Source organism: Anabrus simplex, chromosome 1 (assembly GCF_040414725.1).
Source record: "Anabrus simplex isolate iqAnaSimp1 chromosome 1, ASM4041472v1, whole genome shotgun sequence".
Lineage (NCBI taxonomy): Eukaryota > Metazoa > Arthropoda > Insecta > Orthoptera > Tettigoniidae > Anabrus > Anabrus simplex.
The window spans coordinates 226024886-226051336 of NC_090265.1; the positions used below are offsets into that span (position 1 = coordinate 226024886).

General features: G+C 39.2%; 1 protein-coding gene across 7 annotated transcripts in view; it reads right to left on the reverse strand.

Moving 5' to 3' along the window:
• The window catches only part of LOC136864279 (gastrula zinc finger protein XlCGF57.1), a 231976-nt gene that overhangs the window by 163740 nt on the left and 41785 nt on the right, over positions 1-26451 (reverse strand). For 6 of the 7 annotated variants that reach the window (XR_011017793.1, XM_067141109.2, XM_067141102.2 and 3 more), the window contains exon 3: positions 14693-14775. The exons of the other annotated variant lie outside the window; for it this stretch is intronic. Coding sequence is in view for 4 of the 6 variants with exons in the window: in XM_067141109.2 (XP_066997210.1) it covers positions 14693-14767 (75 nt within the window). In the remaining 2 variants the exon portion in view is untranslated. The remainder of the gene's footprint in view (positions 1-14692; positions 14776-26451) is intronic. 7 annotated transcript variants of the gene reach the window in all.

A 26451-nucleotide genomic window follows, 5' to 3' on the forward strand; every position in this document is an offset into this window, starting at 1 on the left:
TTCCTAGAAATATTCTAAATTTGAGGAGACAAGTTAAAAACCTTGGTAGAAATTTAATTAGAACCAAAAAGAAATTAGTTGCATGCAAAGCTAGATTAAAGCTGACTGCAAATAAAGTCAATGTGTCAAGTGAAGCTGAAGACAGTCTTAAGTTCCTTAGCAGAAAACAAAAAATAATTGTGGACACAACGTTAAAAAAATGTATCACCAGCCCCAAAGGTATGCGCTATTCTAATGAATTTATATCAGATAGTTTGCTTTTGAAAATCAAATCCCCTAAGGGTTACAGACATTGTTTGAAGCATGAGTTATTTCCTCTCAATACCGAAGCTCATTTGAGACAGCTATGAAAAGGGTTAAAATAAAATTATGGTGTTAAAGGAAATGTCATGAATGCTGTTACAATGTTTTGTGGACCGGCAGAGGTGAAAGAAGGTGCTGGGATGAATAGGTCTCAACTTACGAAATTAAAGTTAATTTAAAATTTAACAAAGGTTATATTTTCTTTTCAAGATCAAGAAATAACAAGTATGACAGGTACTCAGCAGCATATCAACAAATTAAGAATGTACAATTGCAATTTGTTCATGGATTTGGGCTTCGAGCCCCCAGACACGCAATCCTTGAGCAATGAGCCCAACTTTACCTATGTACAAAGTTCAACAAAGGGGCAGAAAACCCCAATCATGCCAAGGAGCACTAGCTCCCAATTACCCAGTTAAGCCTGCTCGAGGCACACAGAAACCAAATTTAAGAAAGAGCAACCCGCTCTCAAAGTTCAAGCCTATTCAAAGGCCACACCAAACTCCTCCTTCAAGCTGCCCTCCAGGCACACAAGAACAGGGATAAAAATACCCAACCTACTGAGGCCTATTCAGTAAAGAAACAGGACAATTACATGGCCCCAAAATACCAACTTGAGTGGAGGCGTAACTTGCACTCCTAATACACCTTTTTAAAACCTATTTGGCACCAGGCCACTTATGCAAGGGCTAATCCCATACTACGGAGGTGACACGATAGGAAAACTTTATTACATTACGAAGAGAAGGGAAACTGTTATGAAAACGTAGTCACCTCAAAACAATATGAGTGGGAGCTCGAGAGGGTTAGGCACTCTCTATCCCAATTTGTAGTTAAAGAGACAGCATTTATACCAAGTGTCTTTTACATTTTAAAGGAAAGTTACATGATAAAAGTTTCGAACCTGCCCCGAGGGTTAAACTACTGAGCTAGCAAGAAAAGAAGTTATTAAAAGGCCATTACCTTATGGATGAACTGCTGCCCGAAGAAAGAGGCGCTTCCCGCCCCCTGCTACATAATCACACTAGGATAGATGTTACTGAAGTGGCCCGGAGACCAGAAAATCAGCAGTTTAAATACCCTCGTGGAACATTCAAGATCTTTCAAGAATGAGAACCCACACCCCCTCAATTTTATTGGGTAGCATAAAGCAACATCTCCATATCGGAGAAGATATACGTTATTGGTAATAATTAATTCGAGAAATTCGGGATTGGCTAAATTCAAAAAGTGGAAAGAGAAGGGTTATACTGCCAACCCAAAAAATAACTGAAAGAAATTTAACAAAGAACAAACTTATGACTACAAAATTTCTTCAAAAAAAGTTCCTTCACTTCGCACTAGGGTGCACAATTGTAGTTCTTAAGCAGTGCCATCTAGGAGAGAATGTTCACACTTCTTACTACAGAGAAAACAAAAACGAATCGAAACTGACATAGTTCAGAACACTTCAAAATTTATAGCAGGGACATCTTCTGAGAAATCTTAGAATTAATGTGGTTGTTAAAGTTCAGGCTTCCTCCAGTAGAGGAGTTTCAACTGGCGCAATGTTTGAATTAGCGGTGTGGAGGTGTACCGCCCGGTACAAATGCAATTACAGATATTTACTTAAATGAGCAAGACAAAAACAAGCAACCAGGAATAATGATTTTTGATGAAGTGAAACTGAGAGAAGACATTAGATTTAATACAACTACACTGACAGTTGACGGGTTTGTTGATGTAGGAGATGAAACTCCCTACGACAAAAAGAATGTCCTTGCCAATCACGCGCTTGTATTTGTTTGTCCCTTTGTTGCACAGCTGGATCCAGCCTGTAGCAGTGTATACTAGCAAGAATGCAACTCCTGGTGAGCTATTGTCAAAAATAATAATTCAGATCATAATTCAAATGGAACAATGTCCTGGTTTTACGTGTGATGGAAGTCAGTGTAAAAGAAGAATTTCAGAGAAGAGATTAACCTATTGACATACTAATTTTAATGTACTGAGCATGCACATATATTCCATTTTTTTCATGCATAAGGTACAGTTTTACACTACTATGATTTATACATGTAATCTGCAACATACTGAATTTTAATCATACCCTTGTTTGATGTGATGAAGTGCAGCACCCAGAGGAACAATTTTTGTAAGTTTTAATGGTATGAAACACCCTAAAACACTCCAGGAAATGCAAAGCCACCAAATACTTTCAGAGTCGTATCTTGTTACACTTTTCTTGCCAGTCTTGCTTTCAACACAGTCACGGCCTGGTTTGGGGTTATAAAACTTGTGAAATGTGCCCAGTGAACTCATACAGGGTGAGTTGGGATTTTTTTCTGTGAATAACTGATTGGCAAAACTGTTTATTTCAGTAGCTATCTCATCCCATAAAGAGTTGAGAATCACATGTTGAGAAATGTGTAGAGTGGAGGGACCTGGAGGGAGGGTCCTGTTTATGATGGGCTTCATTCCAGAATTTCATATAAAATCATATTTGGATGGTTTATCGCCTGTTTTATTCCATTTCCAGCCATCTTCCTTTGTCTTTTTATAGACAGTATGAACTTCATTATCACTGTCACTTTCAAACGCGTCATCACTCTCACGTGAAATTTTTTGTTATTCTGATGTAACTTTCACTGCTAGTAAATAAAAACGTATAATTTTCTAAAACCATATCACTGCGCAATTCACTCTGACTATCCCATACTATACGTTCGATTTTATTCTTTGTAATATAATGTTTACTAGGGCCGGCCACTTCTGCTGATTAAGCGGGTAATCACCCTACTTGGAGAGCGATTGCCTGCTGCATGACGCAATCTACAATGTTCGTTCCAACTTCCAGAGAGAGAGCAGATCCTCAGCCTTCAGACGGTATACTGCATGTCATGCCATCTATGGACAGAAGGCTTGAACTAGTTGCAGACAGCTTACCGCTCAGTAGACCGCCTGTGAAGCGCCTGTGTATGAATGGTCACTTCATGCGCGGCCACCTGGCAGGCGGCAAAGTATGCCAATGAGTTAAATAAAATGCTCCATTGAAAACCTGGCAGATCATCAAAGGTGAGTGTGGGCATTTTCTGATTTTGTGCATACTTTGAAGTGCATATGCAAGTAATTCCACGATAACGTTCTTTTCCTATATAAACGTAAAGAGGTGAATTACAACTCTTATAGACAGTTATATCAAATTGGCACTTCTCCTGAGTTTGCTGGTCTTCGAAGTTGTCCTAAGATAACATCCTCACACACAGACCCAACCTCATTTCAGAGGATGAACGCCAGGTTAGCTTTTCAGTTATTTAGTAATAGTGTAGCCGACACAATAAAACTGTTTAGAGAAATTAAGCTTAATGAATTCAGTGATAGTGAACACACAGAAATTTTCACACGAGAAATCAATAATCTTGTAGATGCCCTTAACTCCACACTGCCCATCAAAGGGCTTTATAAAGGTTCTCCGTCACTCAAAATGTTGTTTTAATTTTCAGAAAACATTACATCTCAGAAAAACACATTTGCCTCTTCAAGAACATTGGAATCATTGAGAGTAACCTTGAAAAGTACTCTGGAAATGGTGGACTACTTATGGAGGTATTTCCAGGCGGCAAAATTTAATCACATAATAACAAAAGGAGGTAATAAGATCCACCTATTCAATACTAAAAATATGTGATAGATTCTACATATCTGTTAAATCATCACAATTCGTTTACTCAAACTTAAGGAACCGGTTTCGACAATAATGTTTGTCATCATCAACTCAGGAAAAACTTTACAAAGACATAAAAAATACATTGAAATATAACTCTTATAATTAAACCCTATCAGTAATTTAAAAAATACTCATGTAAAGGCTAAAGTTGTTTTAAAAATGTTAGCTGATAGTCATTATTACGTTGATAACCATTTTTTATACTGAGGTGTACACCGGAGCAATTATATAATTAAATACATGTTAAATTTTTTTATACTATATACTTGTGGTAAAATATAGATAATTATCAGTTTTTATCAGTCGTAAATAAGTATAATATTTATATTCATTAAACAGCTTGATTCATTTTTTAAAATAGACAGGCACTGTAGTCACATTTGATAGGCTAAAAGAAGCAACCAGATACTTAATCAAAGATCGTTCCTCAAAAATATATGCAATAAAATTGTGTGAAACTTTCAACTTGGACTAACAGAAATAGAGTCAAGATTATAAATATAAATATATCTAATATAAGCAGAATAGACTGATTAAGTCTATAAATCACTGATAACTTGGTGTTTACAAACAGAGTACTTATTAAGAAGTTCTGTTAAAAGTTTTTTCAACATCATCATTGGCGCGACAGCCCTTTATGGGCCTTTGCCTTCTGAAGAAGTTTTCCCCATTCTTTCCTGTTACGTGCAGAGCTCCTCCAATTCTTAATTCCAATTATCTTTACATCCTCTCTCACCCCTTCTTCCCACCTTAACTTTGGTCTGCCAACTTTCCTGTTTCCTTCTGGCACTGCATTAAATATCTTCTTTATCATTCTGTCATTAGCACACAGCACATGTCCTGCCCACTCCAACCTTCTGATCTTTATACAGTTAACAATGTTTGGTTCGTTATATAAATTATACAATTCATGATTATATCTTCTTCTCCAAACACCATTTTCTTCCACTGGCCCAAAAATTTGCCTCAAAATCCTTCTTTCAAATATACCGAGCTGTCTTTTATCAGATTTTGAGAGTGTCCAGGTCCCAGCACCATATGTATATACAGGCTTTAATAAAACTTTATACATCAGGACTTAAGTTTTCCTGAACAGCAGCTTAGACTTCAGATGTTTTCTAAGGCCATGATAGCACTTGTTAGCAGACAGTATATGTTTTTGGATTTCAGAACTAACATTGTTCTTGGAATTAACTTCCGATCCAAGGTAGGTAAAGCTACGCACAACATCAAACTTATACGAGCCAATTTCTATGGATGTAGACCCTCACCCTCTAGGGTAGTCTTTCTTAGTTAAGGGCATGTACTTAGTTTTTCCTTCATTAATCTGTAAATTCATCTTTCTTGCTGCTATTTCGAGGCTTGTGAAAAACTCTTTCAATGATCTTGGTGTTCTTGCGATTAAATCAATATTATCTGCATATGCCAAAATTGTGCTGCATTATACAAGGGACTTGGTCTAAAGTTTACAACTGGTCATGTAGGGACACCAGTTTTACGAATTTTAAGTTGTGCTTTGACGATAGGTAATCCTGGGTTCATTCTAATAAGTTTACTTTTTTCAATGTAGGTTAGCAGAAAGGATGTATTTCTGAGTGTCCAACAATTTATCCAATAATTACTTAAAAAACATTACACCTTTCAGTCAAATAAATCCATTAAGAATACATTAGAACTCATTAAACAACTAGATAACTTTAAACTGCAACCATACCACTCTATACAATCGTTTGATATCACTAACATGTATACAAGAATCAAGCCAGAAAAGCTTTTACATATTATCCCTCGAAATGTATACACCCAGTCAACTAAGCCAGCTAGAAATATCTGATTTTATGTCCATTTTGAAGCCCTTAATCAATAAAAACTACTTCACATTCAACAAGATAATATATAAACAAGACGGACTAGCCATGGGTTCACTAGCTTCTGGTATTTTAGCTGAAATGTATTTGGATTTTTTAGAAAACATAAAAATAAATAAAGATGCAATAATTAATAACATACCTTTTTTGTCAAGATATGTAGATGACACATTTATTATTTTGGACCAACGTATTACAGATTCAGCTACTACTTTAGCACTCCTTAATAACATTGACGCAGATATTAAATTTACACTAGAATCTGAAGTCAATAATGCCATCAATTTTTTAGACCTTACTATCACCAGACTTCCATCCCCATTCAAATATAAAATCTACAGAAAACCTACACACACTGCAACAACAATCAAACAAGACTCTGCACATCCCGAACACATGTCTTGTAAAGTTTCTACTACAGCTCTATGCCACACAGTCACTTCCCATCACCTTCACTATACCACTGCACCCCTCCAATATCTGCAGCTAAAGTCCCACCACCAACAATGCTGATTCTAATGGCTGCATTTCTAATTTGCCGTATTTCAGTAATATCAGGTAATTCACTTAAACCCTATTATGCGCAAATCAACTGTATTCCATAAACAGATGTCTGGCTCATGATCTTTCTTTAGTTAAAAGCCATGGAGTCACTTCCCATGACCTTCGTTACACTACCACACTGCACGCCTCAGATATCTGCAGCTAAGATCCCACCACCAACAAAGCCGAATTTAATGCACCACATTTCTGACTTGCCAGTATGCAGGCTATTATCCATCACAGGTTGGAGAGGACAGATGCAAACAAGTTGCTTTCTTTGCTTTCTTCAGAAATTCTGGAGAAAAACTACTCGAGTAACAGGGACCAGTACTTCTGGTTATCAAAACAGAAATACAATCCAGAATTTCATTTGACATCTAGGACCTAAACTGATTCTGGTTCTTTTTCACCAGGCTGAACACACATTCACACTCAGCATTGCTGTGCGGTAGAGTCAGAACAGAAAGCATTAGCCTGGTTATCTTTTCATACTTAGGAACATCATCAGCTCCACAAATGTTCATCAAGCGAGCCCATTTGGTGTCATCTGTCAGATTCTCACGCTCAACAGTAGCACAGTCATCAATCTGAAGAGCTACAAATTGGTTCTGAAGCACATTCATTGCATCCTCAACCGACAACTGTCCTTTCTCGGCAGCAATGATGGAAATCTTTCTATACAGAATTGTACAGAAGAAAACTGAACATCTTCAATTTTCGAAACATTTGCAACCTTTGCATGTTTCAGTACTCCATCATTGAGAAGGAACTTGTTAATAATATAATCACATGCTGTGCAGAAGTAACCCCTGGCAGAAGAAAAGAATTCCGATTTATCTCTATCATTAAGTTTCTCCACGAAGTTCATTGTTTCAATGCCAATGACTAACTCATCATTATCTCTCCGATTCTCAATAGAATGGTATGGAAATTTTAATAAAAGGGAACTTTTGATCACTTTTGGTTTAACGAATCTGGAAAGCAGCTGCTTTAACAGGTACGTCATTAGTTCTAGTAGATTATGAATGTGAGGGGAAGCACTCTGAAGAGTAGAATTGAGATTCTCAAACAAAGGAATGACAGCATACAGGAAGACACAGTATGCATTCTTTAAGCTTCATGACAGAACCATACAAAATGTTTTTCACGATTTTGAATAATGTTCTTATTTTTTAGCACAGGAGTGTCAGATGAAAATCTTTTGGGAGCAACCAATTCTGACGAAACAGTAGTTTTCCTTTCATGGTCTATGGAACTACCAGGCTCGGCTTTTGGGATCGTAAATTATGTTAAGCTAGTAGTTGATGCACAATGAGCATTAACAAGCACCTCATCCTTAAAGAAACCCAGTAGTGGATCCCATTGCTCTAACAGCCTCTGCAGACACCTTCCTTACGATAGCCATCTTGTGCACGATTCAGTATCTTCTTCGTTTACTTGTTGTGAAGCTCTTGGAACTCTTTTCTAAATAATAGAAGATGTCGACTAATAGTTCATCAAATTTAACAGGTGTCCGGCTCAATGGCAAAATAGTTAGCGTACTGGCCTTTGGTCACAGGGGTCCCGGGTTCGATTCCCGGCAGGGTCAGGAATTTTAACTTTAATTGGTTAATTTCGCTGGCACGGGGCTGGGTGTATGTGTCGTCTTCATCATAATTTCATCCTCATCACAATGCGCAGACCACCTAAGGGCGTCAAATCAAAAGAACTGCATCTGGCGGGCCGAACTTGTCCTCGGATACTCCCGGCACTAAAAGCCATACGCCATTTCAACTTTAACAGGCAAACTGCTTGCACCTTTCTCAGCAGCCAAGTTAATCAAATGGCATGAGCAACCCAATACAAAGACAGATGACTGTGCTTCCCTTAAAACAGCAGCAACTCCATTCCTCTTTCCAATCCTGACTGGAGCACTGTCAGAACAGAAAGCTACACAATTTTGAATTGGTATTTTGTAACACTCTAATTGTGAAATTAACAAATTATCAATATTACGTCTATCTTTTTTTGCTTTGCCACAAAACAGGTGACGACAATAGGGCAAAGCTTGGCATTACTATTATTGTTCCCACCCATAGCTAAAGAAAATGTTGGTTTTTTTTTTTGCTATTGATTTACGTCGCATCGACACAGATAAGTCATACGGCGACGATGGGACAGGAAAAGGCTTGGACTGGGAAGGAAGCGGCCGTGGCCTTAATTAAAGTACAGCCCCAGCATTTGCCTGGTGTGAAAATGGGAAACCACGGAAAACCATCTTCAGGGCTGCCAACAGTGGGTTTCGAACCCACTATCTCCCGAATACTGGATACTGGCCGCAGTTAATCGATTGCAGCTATCGAGCTCGGTAAGGAAAATGGTTTACGTTGCATGTAACCAACAAGTTCACTTCTTCAATCCGTAGCCATTTCTTTCTAAATGTGTGTGGTTTTTGTACAACCACAGCTTTTTTTTTTTTCAATTCCTGAACCTAAAAACATTTTCCTAAACAGAGCACCAGCATGATCGGCAGCAGCTAACGGGATATTATGTTCAATTAAAAATGAAGTGAACAAGCATTCCGCTCTTATTATATCAAGGTCGGCTCCAGGAAAGGTAAAAAACGAATTAATTTTCAGACTGCAATCCTCAAAATTTTGTATTGGAGACATGTTTAACAGATTTAATGTGATTTACTAATTCTGTTCTACCTCCGTGAGAAACATTTATATCACACAAGCAAATCGAACAGAATGCGAATGTTTCACCTTTCCGTGATCGTATGAAACAAAGAAATTCAGCAAAATATGCCTCCCTAAAAGATTGATAATATCGTTTCTTAGTTAAACTCATGACGAACACCACTAAAAATACTAAATCGCTTACAAATTCGTCACACGATTCCACGAGTTTCAGAACTACCGCCAATGTTACTCGCACCCACTCACAAACAAAGCTTTCTAGCTGCTACGGAGCACGACGCAGTTACTGAAGTTGTTATATATATATTTACAGCCTGCTACTTTTCACTGATTTCTATGCAGACATCTTCCTAACAATAGCCATTTTGTGCAAACATGTTTCAGTACATTCTTCATTTACTTGTTGTGAAGCTCTTGGAATTTCTTAAGGCGTTCCTTCCTCTTACAACTCTTTCTAAATATTAGAAGATGTTGACTAATAATTCATCAACTTTAACAGGCAAACTGCTTGCACCTTTCTCAGCAACCAAGTTAATCAAATGGCATGAGCAACCCAATACAAAGACAGATGCAAAAACATAGCCTGTTACTTGTTTAGGAAAATCTTAGTGAATAAAGTAGCAGTTGAAGTCGAACAGGTGACCAAAGCACAGTGATGATTTTTTTTTGCTATTTGCTTTACGTCGCATCGACACAGATAGGTCTTATGGCGACGATGGGATAGGAAAGGCCTAGGAATTGGAAGGAAGCGGCCGTGACCTTAATTAAGGTACAGCCCCGGCATTTGCCTGGTGTGAAAATGGAAAACCACGGAAAACCATCTTCAGGGCTGCCGACAGTGGGGCTCGAACCCACTATCTCCCGATTACTGGATACTGGCCGCACTTAAGCGGCTATTGAGCTCGGTACAGTGATGATTGATAATGTGATTACATATACTCAGATCGAGTTACAGCCGACGACAATTATCGGTACATTCACCGGTCGAATTTCAGACACTGCATCTCATATTACCAGCTACTATCGAGAGTCAAACGAAACCGATTTGGATGCAGAAAGCGAAAACAAGTGTGGATATTCAAAATCCGTACAATAACGTTATTCATCCGTACAACACGTACAACAATAAAACACACTCAAAATCAGTACATTTTATGGAAAAACCGGAATACTTGGCAGGTATGTTACTATGTAAGGCCTTTGTTTCTTTGCTTCCCATTGTTTTGTTGTACATTCTAGAGGATTTCATCCCTGACTGTGATGAAGCATAGAGGAGATACACTCCCTTGTCGAAGTCTTTTTTCTGAACTGAACCAGTTTGTTTGTCCTACCTTAGTCTTCACACTACTTACACACATGGCTTTGATAATTTGTACTTCTGCTCTGCCTACCTTCTTTCTTATCAATGCATCCCAGACCAGTTGTCATGGTACACTGTCATATGCCTTCTCAATACCTATAAATGTCATCACTAAATCCTTTCTGAACTCCCATCTTTTCTCCATCTTGTTCCTTAAAGCAAAAATTAAACCAAAGGTTGATCTATCTCTTCCAAATCCATATTGTTCTTCCTCCATTTCCTTTTCTACTTTCATCCTCAGTCTTCCCTCTAATATCCTCTCGAGGATCTTTGCTACTTGTGAAATAAGGATGATTCCCCTATAGTTGCTACATTCTTTATCATCACCCTTCTCAAATACTGGGATTATAAGGCCCTTCCTCCAATCTTCTGGTACTTCTTTTTTCTTCCATATCACTCGAAATTTTGCCACTTTTCATCTTCTTTATAAACCAAACCCCATGGCACAACAGCCCCGAAGGGCGATGGCCTACCAAGCGCCAACTGTTCAGCCCGGAGGCCTGCAGATTACCAGGTGTAGTGCGGTCAGCACGATGGATACTCTCGGCCATTATTCTTGGCTTTCTAGACTCCTCAATTGCAATCACGTAGGCTAAGTGAACCTCAAACCATCCCTCAGATGCAGGTAAAAATCTCTGACCTGGCCAGGAATCAAACCTGGGTCCTCCGGGTACAGGGCAAGCATGCTATCCCTACACCGCAGGGCTGGCTCATCTTTATAGCTCCTTCTATTTCCAACACTGTCATATCTTCATTCTGGTTTTATTCCATCATTTCTTCTTCATGTTGTTCCTCTTCCTCCAGATCTTTGAATTTGATATTAAGTAATTTAGCAAAATACCCCTCCCAATGCTGGAGAATATCCTCTCTTTGTGTCAAAATTTGTCCTGTATCTGTCCTTAAAAATTTTGTATCTTCTCTCCTGTTTATTTTGCTTTTAACCAATCCATACAACACTTTCTTACTTCTTTTAACATCCTCTTGCAAGGTTTCTGTGAAGTTTTCCCACCACTTCTGTTTCTCTTCCTGTACAATCTTCTGACATGCCTTCTTTGCTTCATGATACTTTTGTCTACTCTCCGTATTTTGGCCTCCTATTCAGCTCCTCTATGCTTTTTGTTTTTCTTTCACTGTATTCCCTACTTTGTTATTCCACCAGGGTGTCTCATTTTCCTTCTTTTTCCCTGATTTTCTACCACATGTATCTTCTGCACATTTCACCATTCCTTATTTGAACTTGGCCTATTCCTCTTCAACGCTGGCAACCTCTCTTTTAGGAATTTGTTTTTTCAGTTCTTGTTGGAACTTCTTTTGTGCTCCCTTTTCTTTTAAGTACACATGGTAGAGTTGTGAACAGCCTTAACAATACATGTTTTTGTGATGTCACCTTATTCCCACCCCATTACACATAGAACACTCAAATTGTATGCATGCACTATATAGTTCTTTAACACAAAACAACAGTGGCATGATTTTTGCATTCATTTCCAGAAAAAGATGTTTAAATTAAATTACATGTGTAAAATATTTTTTTCATTTATTTTCAAGATATTGTTCACCTGTTATATAACTATTATCCCTGTGGATAACCTCAACTAATATTACTTCAATTGGTTCAATGGTTTCAGAGAAGTGTACCTTTAGAGATAAATGTATTAAAAAATAATATTTTACACATGAATATTTTTTTTGAAATGAATGTGTAAATCATGCCATACTTTTTGTTTTGTTTTCGGTTAAAGAAGAACTATATAATGCATGTGTAAAATTTGAGTGTTCTATATGTAACAGAATGGGAATAAGGTGGCATCATAAAAGCATGTTTTGCTATGCTTAGTTCTATTCCCAACTCTATCATGAGTGCTTAATTTCAATACCTTTATTTTTCTTTCTCTTGTCACTTTTAATTTCACTATTTTACTAACTCTTAATTTAGCTACTACAATTTTATGGCCTCCCTCAAAATCTTTTCTTGGCATCACTGTCACATCTTCCAACTGTCTTTCTCTCTCTCAACTGAAATTAGATCAATAATTGTTTTTGTTCTACTTTGTCCCCATCCATATCTAGATACTTTTTGGCTGTTGTTTTTTCTGAACCATGTACAGTATTGCCTACTATTAACCCATTCCTCTCACAAAAATCTAGTAGTAGCTCACCTTTATTTCCATGACTGGAAGGACCAATTATTTCTTCTATACCTTGCTTGTCTGTTCCTATGTGGGCATTCATTTCTACCGTTATCACCAATTCTTTATCTTCGATGCACCTCTCCAGTTCCTCCAAAAACTCTTCCAGGTAAATGACAGAATCATGACAATCAGACTTGGCTTGGAGAGTGGAGTGCAAGATTTTATCCAAGTACATGCACCTCGGGCAGGTAATGTTGAAGAGAGTCTAGAGGAGTTTCTCCATGTACTGTACCATGTCTTCCCTTACAATAAAACATGCTCCATTATTGCTGTTTGCACCTCCACTCCAAAACAACTGAAACCCCTTCCTCAATCTCTTCAATCATTTTACAGGCTATTAATACAATGGGCTCGCCACACCCAAAGACATTTTATACCTATTGCCAGGATTCTATCAGGTCACCCCTAACATAGCGAAACAGATGTCAAGCAGCTCCTAATATGGAGTGCAGATGCTGCTAGTTGCACTTTTGTGGTATTACCTCCACCAAGAGACCATCAGCCCTCCCAAAGACCCTCACCTGCCCAAGGTCTCTTTAGATTTTATATTTATCCCCAACTCCAGGGCTGCCTCTTCTGCCATCTCCACTGTACTGCAATCTACCTTTTCCACCACAGATGCTGTTGAGGTCTTCACTCGTAACCCTGAGCTGTGACCCTTAACAGATGTTACACACCAGGTCAGTGCACTCTGAAACTGGGAAGATAGTCCCTATCTGCTACCTGAAGAAGGCTATACTGACCTGAGGTAAATGCACAAACAATGCTTCATTTCAAGTCTCGAGCTACTTAACCCATTGCCTTGCAATGACGGAAATTTCCGTCATTGTCCGCGGGTTGCCATAAATGCAATGACGGAAATTTCCGTCCACCCTCTTTATTGCTTTGTTGAGGTTTCCAAGGATACATATCGATATTTTTTTGCAATCCCAACATGTCTATGAGATGTTGGTAATCGTATTTCAGCTATCTTTGCCCTTCAGCTACGTATTTTGCCGCCAAAGAGTCTAAATACGATCGAGTAAATTGCCGCGTAAAGCTTTAGTGAAGGTAAAGTCAACGTCATGGCCGAGTCGGATGAAGCTCGAATATTACGTTTTTTGGAGGAAAGCGATGTCAATGACGGTTTTTCCGATGAAAGTGATACTGAATTTCCTTCAAGTGACGTTAGCATTAGTAATTCCGAAGAATTAGATGACATTATTGAAGAAAATGAAGACGGGAACGCAGGTGGGCGTGTGCATAACCTAGAAAACTGAACGTGTACACAAACAGACAATGTACCAAATAATATGTGGTGTAATCTTCTTGCTACCACAGAGTTCAGTTCTCCAAGCCCCATAGTTTTTCTTCTGCTGAAAGAAGGTATTGATCCGGTTTGTCAGTCTTGTATTTATTATTATTATTATTATTATTATTATTATTATTATTATTATTATTATTATTATTATTATTATTATTATTTCCTTATGCCCAACTATTGAGCGCAATTAAACTTATTTAGCTGATGTCGTTGACTTTTCCTTCTCCCAAAATCTCTTCATCTTCTCACTGTGGCTTTTCTTGCGAAGTCTGCTATGACTCCAGAGGAAAAAATCCCAAGGGAAAGAACAGGGGTGAATCCCGCTATGGATGTGATAAGTGTAAGGTGGCACTGCATGTATATGAGTGTTTTAAGATCTACCACACTGTGTTGAACTATTGTTAGAATGTGAACTGTGTTTCAGTGTGTTAACTTGCTGTAGCAAAAGTGATCTCTTTTAAGTCAGATTAAATTGCAATTACTGTATATTTATTTTCAAGAAAAATTGCAGTTCAATGGGTTAATATATACTAACCACAATTACACCTAGAAGTCCTAATACACGTAATATGACAACAGATGATATCAAAATTATTTCACAAAACTATAGGTGTGTGGGGTGATAACAACAATGATTATAGTCCATAATGATACAACATTAGTGAATGTGTGAATGAGAGAATAAATACATTAATTTCATGGTATTCTGCATAGTGAGAAGAATAATTATGCTTACCTCAAATGTAGTCTGGTTGAATTTACATTCCTCAAGCAATTCTGGCTCAACCTTGATGTGTACCGTCTCCTCCATGTCTTCAGCTGTAAAATTCACAGAGACTGAATACATGCAATAGGTATAAAATGCCTTTGGGTGTGGTGAGCCCATTGTACTAATAGTCTATAAAATGACTGAAGAGATTAAGGAAGGGGTTTCAGTTGTTTTGGAGTGGAGGTGCAAAGTTCAATAATGGAGTAGGTTTTGTTGTGAGGAAAGACCTGGTACAGTACATGGTGAAAGTTTACCAGGTAAATGACAGAATCATGACAATCAGACTTGGCTTGGAGATTGGAGTGCAATATTTTATCTAAGTATATGCAGTTTAGAGGAGTTCTTGGAGGAACTGGAGCGGTGCATCAAATATAAATCAATTCTTCTCTTCTAGTTACTACATCATAAAAACATTTTTCTTTCTTTTCAAGGATGTTTTCCTTAATTTTGTTTGATTCCATCAAGACATTACTGGCTTGTGGTGGTATTGTTTCTTATATTATGATTAGTGTCTTAAGAAGTACAATCTCTAATCAGAAGAGAAGTCTGGCTAGTTCTTCTAAGATTGAACTTGTCAGCAAACAGATGAGAATGACCATGAAAAGCAAAAAAGTGAAAGACTTCTTTGACCTTGCAAATCCAAAAATCATCAGGGTCAGAATAGTTAGGAAAGATGAAAGAGAGAAGCCTGGCCTAACAAGTGAAAACAATACCATACTCAGTTAAGTCCCATGTGGTTACCAACCTACACTCTCAAGTTGAAAGATCCCTGTGAGTCAGCTCTATCAATCGCCTACAGGGGATACTGCAGACATATTCTATGCCCCCATCCACAAGGGGCACCGACTGCGTAAGGAATGGTGTTATTAGGATCTCTTGCATCTCAGGCAATTTCCTATTGTTAAAGTCATGTATCAGGCTGAGACAATAATAATAATAATAATAATAATAATAATAATAATAATAATAATAATAATAATTGTTACGGAGTATTCCGTGGTAGTTAGAGGTGAAAGAAGGTGCGGGTGTGAACGGGTCTCAAGCTACGAAATTAGAGTTCATGTAAAATTTAACAAGGTTATATTTTCTTTATAAAATCAAAAAAATAACAAGCATGGCAGGTACAGAGTAGCAAGGCCACTATTCGAGAATGTACAATTACAGTTACCGGATGGGCTCCGAGAGCCAAACCCAAATACTTGAACAATTAGCCCAATTTTACAATATAAAGGAATTCAACAAAGAGGCAGAAGACCCCAATCATGCCCAGGAGCACTTGCTCCAAAATTACACAGTAAAGCCTCCTCGAGGCACACAGAAATCAAATTTCAAAAGAGCAATATGCTTTCAATGTTCTGGCCTATAAAAGACCACCCCAAACTTGACTCTCAAGCTGTCCTCTAAGGACATAAACACTGGGGTAAGATACCCAACCTACTGAGGCCTATTAAATGAGAAAAGATTAATTACCTGGCCTCTAAAATACCAATTTGAGAGGAGGCGAACTGCACTCCTAATGCATTTGTTTTAAAACCTAATTTGGCTCTAGGCCACTAATGCAAGGGCTAATCCCATACTACAGAGGTGACTTTAGAAAAGAACAATTTACATTACATTAAGGAAGAATCGGTTGTGAGAAATAAGTTCACCTCGACACAATATGAGTGGGAGCTCGAGAGGGTTAAGCACTCTCTATCCCAATATGTAGCTTTAAAAGAGAATAGATGCTAAAAGTCTTTACATTTTAGGGAAAGTTACATGGTAGAAACGCTTCGGACCCGCCCCGAGAGTTAAACTGCTGAGCTAGCAAGAAAAGAAGTTATTAAAAGGCCATTACCTTGGCGTTGAACTCCTCCCCGAAGAAAGAGACGCTTCCCGCCCCCTGCTACGTACTTTACACACTGAAAGATGGTACAGAAGTGGCGCAGAGACCCTAAAATCAGCAGTTTATATACTCTCGCAGAAAGTTCGAGGCGTTTCAGGAAGAAAAACACCCGCCCACAATCATTTTATTGGTGGATAAAGAAAACCCCTACACAAGATGAAGAAGAAACACATAATTGGTGGAAAATTAATTAAAGAAATTCGGGATTGGCTAAATTCAAAACAAGGGGAAAGAAATGGTTAATATTGCCAACTTAAACAATGACTGAAAGAAATTTAGCAAAGAACAAACTTTTGAAATTAAATTTTCTCCAAAAAAAAGTTCTTTCACTTAGCACTAGGGTGCACCATTGTAGTTTTTCAGTAGTGTCCTCTAGAAGAGAAAGTTCACACTTCTTACTACAGGTAAAACAAAAATGCATCAAAAATGACCCCGTTCAAAAACTCCAAAGTTTCCAAGTAGTGACATCTTCTGAGAAACTTGAAAATTAATACCGTAGATAGAGTTCAGACTTCCTCCAGCAGAGGAGTTTCAATTGGCGCAAATTTTAAATAAGCGGCGTGGAGGTGTACCACCCGGTACAGACCTCCCCCCCCAAAAGTTCCTCCAAGGGGGTAACACAGAAGAACATAAACTTTTGTTTGAAAATAAGGTCCAAGTTATGATGTTGGTGTGGAGGTTAATTGCAGAAGCATTTAAAAATTTTCTAAATTTGGTTTGATCCCGTTTCAAAATACTTGTAGTAACTGTTGAAGTAATGTCTTTATGTTTGTAGGAATTGAATTCAGAAGAAAAACTTTTAATACTTGAAAGTGAAGAAAAATTTTCTAAGTCCACCAAATATTGCAGTAGAATTCCCAAGTGTAGTAATTGCTGATAGTAAATGTCCATGTAGTTAATTAAATAGGATGGCCAGACCGGCCGCTGCAGCTTGTGTCCAGAGGAGGCCACTCGGACCCCTCAAGTACCCTGAGATACCGCTCGCCCGCACTATGAGAGGAGCAGTGGTGTTGAAGCACGCCGCGCCCGCGGAGAACATGCAGGTCGCGGGCCAGTTACCGGTTGTGCGCCGCATATCAGCCTTGGCCGGGAGGAGGGCTCCGGCTCGCCATACACTGGTCGACCTCGCTGGAGGAGAGGGGGCCCTTCCTCTATTCCAGAAGCGGTACGGCGCCGCGCGGCTGCGGGGGCACTAAAACATAAAGCTCGGCGGCAGAATTTCTGTTGGACCAGAATGATTTTAGGGTATATTCATTGTGGAGAGGTTGAGGGGCCAGCGGCGTGGAGATATTTATTTAATTCCCATGAGCCACTGTGTGTAGTGGAGCAGGAGACGGGAGCGTGGTAATGGCCGTGGTAAGGACAGAATGGCAGTTTAACTAATCGGGGGAGGTTTACAAAAAATGCTTAAATATAGAAAAATATTATAGAAGGGGCAGAATGCCTTAAAAGTGAAAACTCAAAAAAAAAAAATATAACCTTCATAATCCTTTCAAGATTATATGAGGCAGGTTAGCACAGAAATTATACAGGTTTCACCTGCGACAGGTGAACCCTAAATATCCTCTCGGTGGCTAGATTGCTTAATAACAACGTAACCGGCGTAAGGAAATCGAGAATGACACACGGCCCATGAAATCTGGGGGCAAGCTTGCCCGCGGGAACAAAATTCTTGACCATCACTTGGTCGCCTACCTTCAAATTGGTGGGTCTCCGTCCACGATCATATCTTTCCCTAACCTTTTCATGAGACACCTTAAGATTGGCTTTAGCTTTCTTCCAAAGATCTTTGATATTATCCGGATCTATTGTCTCGGGTAGAATGTCACTCAGAGACCAGAGGTTAGAGAGCGGCGTGTTGGGAACAAACTTGAACATCAAAGAAGCTGGAGTAAACTTGTGAGATTCATGGACCGCCGAATTCAAAGCAAAAGCTAACCAATGCAGGGACGTGTCCCACCTGGAATGATCTTCATGATGATAGGCAATAAGCGCGGACCTGAGATTACGATTAACCCGTTCAGCCAGAGATGGTTGAGGATAATAAGCAGAAGTTGTTACATGAGAGATGGACAAGTCAAAACAGAATTTACGAAAAAGATTTGATGTGAACGCCTTAGCATTATCAGACACAATATATTGGCACGGACCAAAAGAAGCAAAAATAGAATTTAGGCAAGTAATGGTGGACTGAGCGGTAGCCAGCTTAGTCGGAAATAACCAAGAAAATCTTGTAAAACCATCTACGCATACAAAGATGAACTTGTTAGCATTTCCCTTCGACTGGGGGAAGGGTCCTACATAATCAATATACAGGCGTTCCATGGGGCGCGACGCTTGATGAGAAGACAAAAGGCCTACCTTGGTGGACATGGTTGGTTTACTAAGCAAACAGGATTTACAAGCCTTTACTAGTTCACGGATTTCACCGTCCATACCCTTCCAGATGAACATTTCACGAATCTTCTCACGAGTTTTAAAGATGCCTAGATGCCCTCCTAATGGGGTTTCATGATAATACTTGAAGATCATAGGTACAAGAACCGCTGGAAAGACAACCTTCATCATCTTATCATGCCTTGATGGGCAACATAAAACACCATTCCTCAGAACATAAGGGACGACATGTTCCCCAGAAGAAAGGGTTTTCATTATCGGAGCTAGCGTCGGATCTTCACGTTGGTATTTCACGATATCCCTAAAGAGCATGGGAGCATCTGTTAAGATGACATTGACATCAGATAGTATAGACTCGGGAGGTGATGAACTGTCGACCGGTTCATGGGTCTCGACCTCGTTGGAAAACATACGGCTGAGTCCATCGGCCACAACATTTTCGGTACCTCGGATATGCCTGACATCGAATTGGAAGGCAGAAATACGGATGGCCCAACGGGCTATACGACCAGTACGACGCGGCCTACCTAAGACCCAGCTTAAGGCTTGATTATCTGTCTCCAGGTCGAATTTGACATGTTCCAGATAGAGGCGGAACTTTTCTAAGGCAAATAAGACTGCCAAACCTTCGAGCTCATAGATGGAATACTTGGCTTCTTGAGCCGACAAGGTCCTAGATGCATAGGCGATGGGTCGCCTCCCTAGTTCAGTCTCTTGAAGAAGGACTGCAGCTACTGCTGACGACGACGCGTCGGTTTGAACGATGAATTTCTTTGAGAAATCAGGTATAGCAAGGACAGGGGCATTACAGAGAGCTAATTTAAGATCTTCAAAAGCGGCTTGTTGAGAAGGTCCCCACTCGAATTTGATGCCTTTCCTACGAAGAAGGTTCAAGGGCGCCACTCTATTAGCGAAGTTAGGAATTAACTTCCTGAAGAAATTTACCATACCAATGAACCTGGCGATACCTTTGATGTCCTTGGGAGGTTTAAAATCACGGATGGCCTGTGTTCTAGAATGATCGACTGCAACACCATCGGGTGACACAATATGCCCTAGGAATGACATAGAGGGCTTAGCAAAGGCAACCTTGGACAACTTGACAGTTAACCCAGCCTTACGAAGGCGATTGAGAACTTCTCGCAGATGATCTAGATGTTCTTCAAAGGTCTCCGAAAATACGACGACATCATCCAAGTAGTGATACAAGTACTCAAATTTGATGTCGGAGAAGACCCTATCTAGCAGCCTAGTGAGTACAGCTGCTCCCGTGGGGAGCCCGAAAGGCACGCGGTTGTATTCGTATAAATTCCAGTCCGTGGCAAATGCGTAAGATGTTTAGACTCTTCCGCAAGGGAAATTTGATTGTAGGCCTGATTCAGGTCCAAGATAGTAAAGAACTTGGCCTTACGAAACCATGAAAAACAAGAATGAAGGTCAGGAAGGGGCACAGATTGTAACACCACCTTCCGATTGAGAGCCCTATAATCAATGACAGGCCTGAAGCCACCTTGGGGTTTCGGGACTAGAAAAATAGGCGAAGAATACGCCGACTTAGAGGGCCTAATAATACCATCCTTCAACATCTGATCGATGATTTCTTTCAGAGCCTTCATTTTTGGTGGAGATAGCCTATAAGGTGGAAAACGGACAGGAATCGAATCCGTGACCTCAATTTTGTATTCAATAAGGTCAGTAACACCAAGAGTATCAGAGAACACCTCTGGAAACGACTGACACAACTTACGAATACTATCAGCCTGCTCCTCAGGTAGATGTCTAAGGTCTAACAACATCTCATCCTGGGTAGGCGAAATAGATGAACATGATGCAGAATTACATTTTAACAAGGGGATTTTACAATTGGAAGCAAATTTGAATGTGCACGATTTACTCTGAAGATCGAGCACAAGACCAGTGTGAGAAATGAAGTCCGCTCCCAATATAATGGGGCAAGACAAGTGCTTAGCCACAAACAATTTGATTTTCCATGTAAATTTAAAAATACGAATTTTGACCTGTACAGAACCTAGAATTTCTAATGGAGATGAATTAGCCGAAACATATTGAACAGTAGATGAGCAATAGTCAGGTAGTTTACAAACAGATTTCAATTTTGAATACCATTGATCCGAAATAATTGAACAAACACTGCCTGAATCTAATAGAGCGGTTATAGGCTCATTATTTAACTCAATCTTAAGAAAAGGAACAGGTGCGGGGGTATCCGCCGCAATCCTAAGACACTCTTTAGGACATTCAAAAGATGAATTTGCAGATTGAACGTTCCCTGAAGTTTCGATCTGTTTACCAGGGGCTGAGCCTCGGAAAGATGGATTAGTCGACTCAGCCGAAGCCACTAGTCACTTTTTATTATAGGCATTGGTGGAATTTGCGCCAGAAGTTGAGCAGGAGGGGGTGCTATTTGAATTTGGGCAATTTTTGGCGATATGTGAGAAAGCCCCACATTTAAAACAGCCTTGTGATGAGCCAGCTCCATTATTTGCCCTACTAGATTTGATCAATGGACACTTGTTCCGAAGATGGTCAGGCGACCCGCAAGCGTAACATTTACGAGGTGTGGCTGATCGGCGAGGTGGAGGCCGAGTATTACTAAAAGAAGGCGGGGGTTCTTTCGCGACACGCAAGGAATCGGCGTATCTAACTCCTTCCGCTGAGACGGCCAATGCTTCAAGTTCAGAGAAGGTTTGCGGGCACGCCGCGAAACACAAATATGACCTATAGGATGGTGAAATTCCTTCTACAATAGCCTGTACAATCTGATCTTCAGGAAAATGAAGAGCAAACACCCTAGTATAAAACTTAATGTCTTGTATGAAATCAGCCAGATTTTCATCCAATCTCTGTACTCGATAATAGTACTTCTGAATCAGAGATGACCTCGCGCGGGCAGGAATAAAATTTGCAAGCAAGTGTGCATGAAAATCTTCAATAGATGACTGTTCAGCTATGGCTCTTACTATTTTGTCAGAGAGAATACCAATTGCATAAGGATAGATGATTTGCAAAATTTGACAGGGAGAAAGAGAAAAAACAAGGGCATGATCCTGAAATTCAACTAAAAACCTTTAGAAAGAAATAACTTCACTGGTGGTGTTGACAGAAAACTTCGAGATACCTCTGAGCAACATTGCCAATGGATGAGGCAAACTGCTGAACCCAGGTGACATAGTCGGTAAAGGTTTAAGTGGCAAAGAAGTTAATTCAGAACGTACATTATTCAATGAGTTACGGCGTTCAGACTCTTTGTCCAATGGGGCAGAGATAGTTTGAGCAGCAACGGTTATCCTATTGACTTCTCCTTTAGGAGGCTATTCCTCGCTACCTGCATTCATCGTGGTGGGTTGATCGATTTTGGGAGGAACTTCCCCAGTTAACAATTGGGTAACCTTACTGGATAATTCAGAAATATTTTCAAGCAACATACTAGCTTCCTTCCTCTGAACGTCATTCAACTTCAGAGACAACAGATCGTTAACTCTATTTGAAAAATGGTATAGCCTGGCTTGCACACGCTTAATTTGATTAGGAGAAGGATCATTTTCGTCAAAAAAACTAACTACAGATGCTAGCCCAGTAGTATTCCCGGTGATCGTGGAAAGAGAGTCGTCAATTTCTTTCTCTCCCAAAGTGGGGATGGAAATGGGCAAATCAAGGGACTCTCTAAGCTTGTTTGTGTCTACCGCAACCGTGCCTCCAGATTGCACATTTCTAATAGTTAATTCATAGATCAACTCCTCCTTGCGCAAATAGTTAAGATGGAGAACATCGCGAGGGCCGGGCATGATGACAGAACAATTTTGAAAAAATCAAAAAAATCCAACAACGGAGAAAATTGTTAGAGTTCGGAACAAAACAATGTTTAGCCGTCAAAAGGGGCTAAATTGAGACCCATTCAACCACGGTCTGCTACCACTTGTTACGGAGTATTCCGTGGTAGTTAGAGGTGAAAGAAGGTGCGGGTGTGAACGGGTCTCAAGCTACGAAATTAGAGTTCATGTAAAATTTAACAAGGTTATATTTTCTTTATAAAATCAAAAAAAATAACAAGCATGGCAGGTACAGAGTAGCAAGGCCGCTATTCGAGAATGTACAATTACAGAGTTACCGGATGGGCTCCGAGAGCCAAACCCAAATACTTGAACAATTAGCCCAATTTTACAATATAAAGGAATTCAACAAAGGGGCAGAAGACCCCAATCATGCCCAGGAGCACTTGCTCCAAAATTACACAGTAAAGCCTCCTCGAGGCACACAGAAATCAAATTTCAAAAGAGCAATACGCTTTCAATGTTCTGGCCTATAAAAGACCACCCCAAACTTGACTCTCAAGCTGTCCTCTAAGGACATAAACACAGGGGTAAGATACCCAACCTACTGAGGCCTATTAAATGAGAAAAGATTAATTACCTGGCCTCTAAAATACCAATTTGAGAGGAGGCGAACTGCACTCCTAATGCATTTGTTTTAAAACCTAATTTGGCTCTAGGCCACTAATGCAAGGGCTAATCCCATACTACAGAGGTGACTTTAGAAAAGAACAATTTACATTACATTAAGGAAGAATCGGTTGTGAGAAATAAGTTCACCTCGACACAATATGAGTGGGAGCTCGAGAGGGTTAAGCACTCTCTATCCCAATATGTAGCTTTAAAAGAGAATAGATGCTAAGAGTCTTTACATTTTAGGGAAAGTTACACGGTAGAAACACTTCGGACCTGCCCCGAGAGTTAAACTGCTGAGCTAGCAAGAAAAGAAGTTATTAAAAGGCCATTACCTTGGCGTTGAACTGCTCCCCGAAGAAAGAGGCGCTTCCCGCCCCCTGCTACGTACTTTACACACTGAAAGATGGTACAGAAGTGGCGCAGAGACCCTAAAATCAGCAGTTTATATACTCTCGCAGAAAGTTCGAGGTGTTTCAGGAAGAAAAACACCCACCCACAATCATTTTATTGGTGGATAAAGAAAACCCCTACACAAGATGAAGAAGAAACACATAATTGGTGGAAAATTAATTAAAGAAATTCGGGATTGGCTAAATTCAAAACAAGGGGAAAGAAATGGTTAATATTGCCAACTTAAACAATGACTGAAAGAAATTTAGCAAAGAACAAACTTTTGAAATTAAATTTTCTCCAAAAAAAAGTTCTTTCACTTCACACTAGGGTGCACCATTGTAGTTTTTCAGTAGTGTCCTCTAGAAGAGAAAGTTCACACTTCTTACTACAGGTAAAACAAAAATGCATCAAAAATGACCCCGTTCAAAAACTCCAAAGTTTCCAAGTAGTGACATCTTCTGAGAAACTTGAAAATTAATACCGTAGATAGAGTTCAGACTTCCTCCAGCAGAGGAGTTTCAATTGGCGCAAATTTTAAATAAGCGGCGTGGAGGTGTACCACACGGTACAATAATAATAATAATAATAATAATAATAATAATAATAATAATAATGTTATTGGCTTTACATCCCACTAACTACTTTTACCGTCTTTGGAGAAGCCTAGGTGCCAGAACTTAGTCCCACAGGAGTTCTTTTACGTGCTAGTACAGACTGACGTACTTTAAATACTACCGGACTGGGCCAGAGTCGAACCTGCCAAGTTGGGGTCAGAAGGCCAGTGCCTCAACCGTCTGAGCCACTCTGTTTGACCAGGTTGAGACAGGTCAATGAAAGTAACAAATGTGTTCCAGCCCACACCGTTGCACTGTAAACACTACTGTACATCTCACAAGAGACTAATCAGGGCTCCATAATACTCATCAACTAAAATATTGACATCTAAAAACTGTTAAACAATCATATTATTCTCTAAAAATTGCTCTTACCTATTTATAAATACCAATATGATACTATTTAAATTTAAGATGTAATGCATTGCGATAATAATGACTTAAACAAGACTGGCTTTCAGATCTTTAACAACAAAGGGTCTAACTGATTTAGAAGCATTATACCCTTCTTCTTGAGGTTAAATAAGGAAGAAACCACTGGCTTGTGGCAAAGAGGAATCTTTGAAGGCTAGGGGTATAAACTCTGACAGAAAATCCAATTCTGTGTTAGGCCTAGCATGTCAACAGGATAGAAATATAATGGTTGGTTTCAAAGTTAAAACAAGCCTCAGAACGAAATGTATACAGAATGTAGACAATGCTTCTAGTGCTCATGGAGCTAAAGATGACTTTATGTCCAAAGATCCTCCAAAAAGCATAAGAATAACCAATGAAAGGAATGAATAGCAATCAAACTGAAAATTGATTCATAAAGTATCTTCATATTTTACACTAAAAATCAGCACAGGAATGTAATAGCTGGTAGGCAGAATTGGCAATAACATAGTTCTGTTCCTCCTCTATGCCTTGATGCATTTGTTGGAAATGTAATAGTGCCGTCGACTGTCATGCATCCAATTTATCAATTGGAACAAAACTATGAAAAACTGAACCGTTAAAAATGTAATAAGTCATTTAGTTCTTTAGAAATAATATTCATTTTCAAAAAGTGACATACTGAAGAAATATTTCCACACAACAAATAGAATGGTACATTTTAACTTTTGAGTTTGAACTACAAATCTGTAATGAGTCAATTTATAAATGATTGTCACTGCTTTGCTCATGGTGAATTAAAAGAGCCCGGCACTAGTAAGTGAAAACAATCCCACACTCAACTAAGTCCCATATGGTTGCCAACTCACACTTTCAAGTTGCAAGATCATCCCAGTGAGTCAGCTCTATCAATCGCCTCTTATAATGCAGGGGATACTGTAATTAGCTCCACTTCGTAGTTTACAAAAATTATAAATATAAGGCTTGCAATAAATTGAACTATTGAACTTTTTGTTTATAAAAGCAACTCTGTGTTACATAAAAATATATGTGTTTATTCTGAGAGCAAATTATTAATATACTGCATTTTCTAAGACAGAGGATTTACATGGTATGTTAAAAGTGTGAATATAATGTTAATCATAAAATAGCATACGAACTGTCCAAAATATGACAAACAGAATTTTAGGAATATGGAATCATCATTTTTTTTTTTTTTTTTTTTTTTTTTTTTTTATTTATTTATTTTTTTTTTTTTTGCTAGTTGCTTTACGTCGCACCGACACAGATAGGTCTTATGTCGACGATGGGACAGGGAAGGGCTAGGAGTGGGAAGGAAGCGGCCGTGGCCTTAATTAAGGTACAGCCCCAGCATTTGCCTGGTGTGAAAATGGGAAACCACGGAAAACCATTTTCAGGGCTGCCGACAGTGGGGTTCGAACCTACTATCTCCCGAATACTGGATACTGGCCGCACTTAAGCGACTGCAGCTATCGAGCTCGGTAATAAACAATATTAATGTATGAAATCATGCATGTATATGAAGTGAAAGACCATGGTTTTAAGTCCTGGAGGAACAGCACTTGCACAAATATT